The sequence below is a fragment of the Lissotriton vulgaris genome, chromosome 8, assembly GCF_964263255.1.
Source record: "Lissotriton vulgaris chromosome 8, aLisVul1.2, whole genome shotgun sequence".
In the NCBI taxonomy this organism is placed as follows: Eukaryota; Metazoa; Chordata; class Amphibia; order Caudata; family Salamandridae; genus Lissotriton; species Lissotriton vulgaris.
The window spans coordinates 231,143,453-231,150,743 of NC_141696.1; the positions used below are offsets into that span (position 1 = coordinate 231,143,453).

Below are 7,291 nucleotides of genomic sequence, written 5' to 3' on the forward strand. Positions count from 1 at the left end.
AAATATCAACCCATAATTAAATAGGAAAGATTCTGCCCAAATTTTAAAGTGTTGAACTCACTCCAGAATAGGGTGTTCTGTCTAAGGTTAACCATAGACCACCAACCAATGGGAGATGGCCAAGGGATTTATTTGTTTGTAGTCTGAGGTGCAATTGGTGAGTGAGCTAGTGGGCTAGGAAAGCCACTGTAGAAGGAGGACAAAAGGTATAGGGGTATGGGTAGGAGTTAAATGATGGTCTGCTCTGGTTATAGCCTGAGCTAAGAATTGAGGTTTGGCTTGTGGGTTAAATAACCCTAGTATTAGGGGCAGGGGTGTATGGTGGGTTGGATGGGGTGTGGGTAGGTGAGAGGGAAGGAGCGATCTGGGGTATGGGGGCTTGTCCGATGACATATCATGAACATATCACCAACAAAAGAAGTGGCAACAGATATATCACTCAAAAATATCAAGGGCACACATATTGAATTTATTTGCTTTGCATGTAAACTCAAAATATGGACAACAAAAATATAGAGGACCATAATATTATCTAGGAAAGGGTGAGTATATATTTAAGTTTAAACATTATAGGCTATAATAAGTTTAAAACATATATTAACCTTAAAAGGTTTGCAAATATACTTAGAATATAAAACATAATTAAAATATGTATAAACTACAAACATAAAGTAAAATATACACTTAAAAATATTGCAAAAATAATAAATATAAAATAAAAATTATTTAAACATCAATAATAAATAAATACAAATAAAATTAATTATATTATCACACATTTTAAAACCGAAAAGTAAAAAAATATAAAATGACAAGACAAGAAAATAAATTAACAGTAAAATAATAATAAATACATTTAAAACAAAATTATATATATTAAAACAGTTTTAAATTAAACAAAATTTTAAAAAATAGACTTGGAGAACTGAAATTCACTACTCCGACTTCCGCCTGAACAATACTAGGCAAAGTGCTGGACTTTGGAGGGGTCCGATTTACTATGTTTGACTTTGGATGGATTAGATGTACTATTACAACTCCAATGTAAGCAACAGTAGGGAAGTTGCTGGACTTTGGAGGTGTCAAATTTACAATTCCCACTCTAACGTAAGGAACATTAAGGAAGGTGCTGAATTTTGGAGAGGAGATATCCTGTATTCTCCACTCCAATCTGAGCAAAAATAGGGATAGCATTGGACCTGGAAGGGGTTAGATTTACTCTTCCCACTCCAATGTGAGCAACAGTAGATAAAATGAGGAACTTTGGAGGCGTCAGATTTATTATTTCCCACCCGAACATAAGTAACAGTAGGGAAGGTGATGTATTTTGGAGAGGTAAAAACTACTATTCACACTCAGGTGTCAACAACTTCAGGGAACTTCTTAAACTTTCGAAAGCCCAGATTTAATTATTTCCATCCTAAATAAGTTACAAATACATTAAATAAAAACCCCAAAAATATATTTGCATTAACAATTCGTTTTTAAAAAAGTATGCTAACATTATATAATTTATATAAATTACTAAAACCACAAAATGAATATATATAATGAAACATAAAACAATATTTTATAATGAAATCAATTAAAACAATCCAAAAATACAATATGCTTCCCAGCCCACTACCCTAAAATTCTAACAACCACAATAGTAAATTAAAATAAGAACATAAAAAACAATACACATTATTGCAAAATATAAAAGTAATTATCAGATAAAAGTGATCATTATAAAAGTAATATTCAAATTAATTAAACAATTAAATAATTAACACAAACATCCAATTAAACAATTAATGTGTAGACAATTATTAGCATGTTAAAATTATCTAATATATTAATATATTTAAATATTTCCCACCTTATTCTCATACAAATAAACCCTGACAAAAAAATTAACATTTACCTACATTTTAAGAAACTTAAAAATAGCAGCCAAGGGGGGCATGCATGCACATAGGGGAGCACATGTCCCCCCTGTGTGCATCCACATGGTGTGAGGTACCAGGGGGCTTTGTACGGCCCCCTTTATTTCCTCTCTGCCACGGGTTCCATGGCGGTGGAACCGCCACGGAAACTGTGGCAGAGAGGAAACTCATAATATACTTTGCGGGACTGAGGTGGAACCACCAAGAATGTTGTGGCCTCAAAACTGCCTTGCCACCACCAGGGAACGTGGTTTCCTGGAGGCAGTGATGATCTCATTGAGGTCCAAGCGCCCAAGTCCTAATGGGCCGATCGAACCACTGGTTCGTCGGTGGCTGGAACACCACTGCTTCCCCACCACAAGTTTGGCAGTCATGCAGGAACTGGGGTGCATGCCCACAGAGGGGCACATGCTGTGCCCCCTGTGTGCATCCACATGGTGTGAGGCACCAGGGGGCTCTGTAGGGCCCCTTTTATTCCCCCTCTGCCACAGGTTGCATGGCGGTGGAACCACCAGGGAAACTGTGGCGGAGAGGAAACTCATAATATGCTTTACAGGACTGAGAAGGTCCCGCCAAGAAGAATATTGTGGCCTCAAGACCGCTGCGGCTGTAATTTCATGGCGGTCCGAGCGCCCAAGTCATAATGGGGGCGATCAAACTACTGGTTCGTCGGTAGCTGGAAGGCCACTGCTGCACCACCACGGGTTTGGCAGTCCTCGTTCCACCAGACTCATAATCAAGCTCTAATTCATTAATCCATGGGGTTCGGCTATTGCAAGGATGGAACTGGAGAGGTGTTACTGCTCTGTAATATAAATTTCACATGTGGATTTACTACCCCGTCAGTACTGTGCAACTTGTAATCAGGCTCTAAGTGATGCAAGAAAGTCAGAATCTTGTTACACAACAGTGTCACTTCCTCAGAAGTCAGAACACCATGTGAATGTGGCAATAGTTCGATCATGGAAATGAATGCATCAAATAAAAGACTCCGAGACCCGAGCAAGATGATTCACAAAACAGGAAACAACAGTGACTTTGTTAGAAAATTCTACAGTAGATTATATAACACAAGAAAGATTTATACATAGATGGCTTGTGACTGTATGTATAGATACAATAAAGACAATGTTAATGAAATATTGATGCAGTAATCTATTTTTAATATTATTTAAATGCGCAGCTTGAGACCCCTAGAATATAGCAATTGTTACTATTTACTAATTTAAAGGGTGATAATTTAATGACCTGAAGAATATCCGGCTGAGTAAGCCTTTCTGGTACTCAAGTTTGAGACTAGGGCCATCTTTTCAACATTTGCGGTATTTTTGATTTGACAACAGGAGTTTCTGCCCAAATGGCAGAGTAAAACTCATACCTTGTGATTTTTTTCTGAACATAGTTTTCCAGTGAAATGCAGGTGGAATGTATCCCTAACCAGCGGTATCTGTAATTTCCAGGTGGAGAATTACCTCATTTGTTTTTCTGCGGATTTACTAATGAGAGCCCTTCAAGGCACGGGTGCGACTGTGGTAAGAGTTTAACTCTCTTGGGACATATTATTTAAATTGATCACTATGAGCGCTAATTTAAGACACAGACCCTGCCTCAAGTTTGGGGTGACTGATGTCCTAAGTAATTTTGGGCAGTGGTGAATGGTTTCTTGTCACACGAAATTTAAAGTGAGGCGCTGCATTTGGCTGGAAATGTTACAGCATTTGCTGAGACATCATTAAACATCAGGACATAACGCCATAACATATACACATAACAATTACTATATCCACACAACTAAATCATAACAGTGCAAAATAAAACAAAACAAAAAAGGTAAAATAACGCAACACCACAGACAGTGAAACACACTACATGTAGTGCAATAACACAGTAGCAAAAATACCAAAAGAACACACCAAACCACCTTAACAATTTACAAAATCTTGCTTTCATTATTCAGTGATAAAAGGTGTTTGCACGAAGCACACCCTTACCTTTCCACCAAGGACATAAAACAGAAGCAGTCAAACATGCTTTCTGATCAGACTTCTTTTCTCTAGATTTACAGATGGAAAAGTGCTTCCAAGTATTATCACATATGAATCCATAGTCGATAACTGATTTATTTATTTATGTGTTTTTCATACTATGACCCTGACGCATATTATCTCAGTACTGTAAGTAACAGTTATTTTACCCGGCTCTTTGTCGACCTCCAAAGCATTGCATACCAGAATATGTAACATGCAGGCTGCGGACAGCTCTCGCAGTGGCAGGCGATTAACCCACTGATCTACCTTCACGGTAGGTCGTGTCAAATGTGTGGGATAGTTTCTCAGAAGTGGGACACAAAAGGAAAACCGATTCCTTACCTCAGTCCTTCATGTGAGGTAGATAAGAAAGTTGAATGAATTTACGTCAAGGCCAACAATTGGCACAATGGCTATTCTTTATGATGGCGTGTTTTCCCTTCATGTTCGTGGGTCTAGCTGGACACAGCAATGGAAGCCCGAATTAACTGAGTGGAGCCAATCCGTAAAGATTTCCTCTCCACCCATGTCCCGGGAGCAGGTGGAAGGTGTTTGTTTGTCATCTATTGCGACTTTGTTCAGTTTATGGGCGGGGGAAGGTAGCATGCTTTGTTTTCAGGCGAGCAGTGCCAGGCACAGAGCACAACAACCATTCCTTTCCTCTGACGTGCTCTTGGAGTGCGTCCAGGACGCGTTTCCACGCAGCCTCGGGCTCAAACGTGTCAATTCTCATCTGCAGTACTGTACATGTCTCTACACGTGCACTCATATATAAATTCACCTCTTCCAATCAGAATGTCACCATTGCACCTGGGGCCCCACTGAGGGCAGGTCCCTCTGGACAGCTTGCAGGACAGTTGCAACCTGAGGCATATAAACAAGCAGTGCCCCTGCCAGGACAGAAGTCCTGCTCTTCCTGAGACAGCAGAGAGGAGCAGTGGCCGCGGTGTGGTACCCTGTGGCAGAATCCCCAGTTGGGACTCCACTCAGCACCTTTGAGCAGAATGCTGGCCCTCATCGTTCAACTGATCGGACTGATCCTGGGGTTTCTGGGGATGGTTCTCACCTTCATCCTCACAGCGATGTCCCAATGGAGGATATCCATACTGGTGGAAAACGATGGACTGAATTCTGAAAAGCGCATTGATGGACACTGGTTGAGCCGCTGGGATGGACTCTGGACAACCTGCGTCCGACAGGCCAACATCGCGACACAGTGCGAAAGCTACAACTCCATGGTCTCGATCACCACGGACCTGAAGGCTGGAAGGATACTGATGCCGTTCGCTGTAGGGCTTTCCGTCAGTGCCTTCATCATCGCCATGGTGGGTATGCTATTCAGGCGATGGAATGGCGACAGGGAAGTGGGGAAGAACTGCTTACTTCTGATAGCCGGAATCGCCTACATCCTCTCTGGGGTCCTTGTGTTCATCCCTGTAACCTGGACGGCGGCCAACATCATCAGACAAGCCTGCACCGAGCTGTGCAGCAGAATTCAGCGACAAGAGATGGGGGAGGCCTTGTTCCTCGGTTGGCCAACAGGGCTGTCTCTTTGCATTGCTGGCTCCATATTGTGTTGGTTTTTTCCTCACACAGTCAATGAAAGCAACGAAGAAAATGTAATCTCCAAACCACAACCGTATCAGCCAGAGAAAGATTACGAACTGCGCCCACTGAAGAGAAAGGGACAATGCAACTACCTCAAAGAGGAGTACATCTAGATGAACTTAAGCTTTGGCACCAGAGTCTGTCTCTGACCCCTGAGTGCAGTGATTTAAATGGGTAGGTGCTGTCTGGTAGTGGGGACCATTCTCCGTCTGTGTGAAGAATTTATAATGCTCCAGGAGGTGGCCATTGGTTTAAAGAGGCAGTATATGCTAAAAGTACTATGAATATTGTTCGTCCATTTCACAAAATGCCTAATGAATTATACAACAGAATACCTCCATTAAATGGGTACCACATGAGATGCATTTTGAAGACCATAAGCAGGGCCACTGTAATTATGCGGCAGGTGATGACCAAATTATGTGTCAGGGTTGAGTAAATTATGCAGCAAGAAAAGACAAATTATACAGCATAATGCTGCGCATTTTGCATAGAATAACTTCATTATTTGTTTGACTGTTATATTTGTTAATATTGTCTGGGCATTGGTTACACCGCATTAATAGCAGTTTAACACCCAATTATAGCAATAAGCAACACAAATATAGCTAGTCAACCTTTGCAAAGGGCCTTTCACTGAGTTGCAATGCATTTTTCTACCTTTGTAGTAACCTTTGGAACCTTTGTGCTAGAAATAATTAGTTTTGGTTAAAATATGCAGATTATGCAGCAGATGATGGAATATATAGCAAATGCAGCAAATCTATAATCATTTGAAAATCGCTGTGCCACACAATCACATAATTCCAGTGGCCCGAACCATAAGCAATGCACAGTATACAGTATACATTTCAAATTGTTTTTTTATCATTATAGAAAGTGCCATAGGATAGTAGAATATAATACTATGTAAGGACACATGTGTTTCAAATATCTTTTCTGTAGTCTATCAAATGTAAAACGTAGACCATTGATACTTTGCCAAATGTACTATGTGAATATTGATTGATTTGAAAACTGTGAAATTTTGTGTTGAGAAAACACTGGCATTTCTGTTTTTTTACTATCGGCGTAGTTCCAACGGTGCTTTGTCTCGTAAATGTGAGTTCGGCGCTCAGTAACACATGCTTACAATGTTTCGCAGAAAATGTGAATGAATGAATGAATGAAAGAAAATTTATACCGCGCAACTAAAACCCGAAGGCATCAAGGCGCCTATAAAATAAATCATAAAAGGCAGAGGCAAAACTACGGGTATGCTTTGGCAAATAGCCATGACTTCAAAGCTTTCCTAAAGGACTGAAGAGTGGGAAGGGCCTTGATTTCAACGGGAAGAGCATGTATGCACTGTAAGCCTTAAAATATTACAAATGTATGTTTATTTTTATTGACTGGCAAATAAGTTAACTGTGTTTTTTTTGTGAAGAATGTGAACAAGTGCAAACATTATTTTGTCAATGTTTTCTCTTATCGATCGAATCGTTTATGTATATTTTACGTTTGTGAAATAAACTGCATTAAAATGTTTGCATTCATTGATGTGTCAGCTCATGATTGACGCTTTCTCTGGTCTGATTTAAGACAGCAGTACATTTTCAGATTGCCTGCAGTACTGTGTCAAACATTATATTTTTTGGAAAACCATATTTAGAGTTCCCCTTCTTATCAGCAGTGCTTGTTTGTTTAGGAAGACAGAGATTTAGAGTTTTCTGTGAAAACAGAATACTC

At 40.0% G+C, this 7,291-nt stretch overlaps 1 protein-coding gene across 1 annotated transcript; it reads left to right on the forward strand.

Moving 5' to 3' along the window:
- The first annotated feature begins 4,770 nt into the window (after positions 1 to 4,770).
- LOC147696917 (claudin-8-like) lies at positions 4,771 to 7,090 on the forward strand. Its single transcript, XM_086933257.1, has one exon. The coding sequence runs from the start codon at positions 4,960 to 4,962 to the stop codon at positions 5,674 to 5,676; it is 717 nt and encodes a 238-aa protein (XP_086789383.1). The 5' UTR covers positions 4,771 to 4,959; the 3' UTR covers positions 5,677 to 7,090.
- Positions 7,091 to 7,291: the final 201 nt, after the last annotated feature.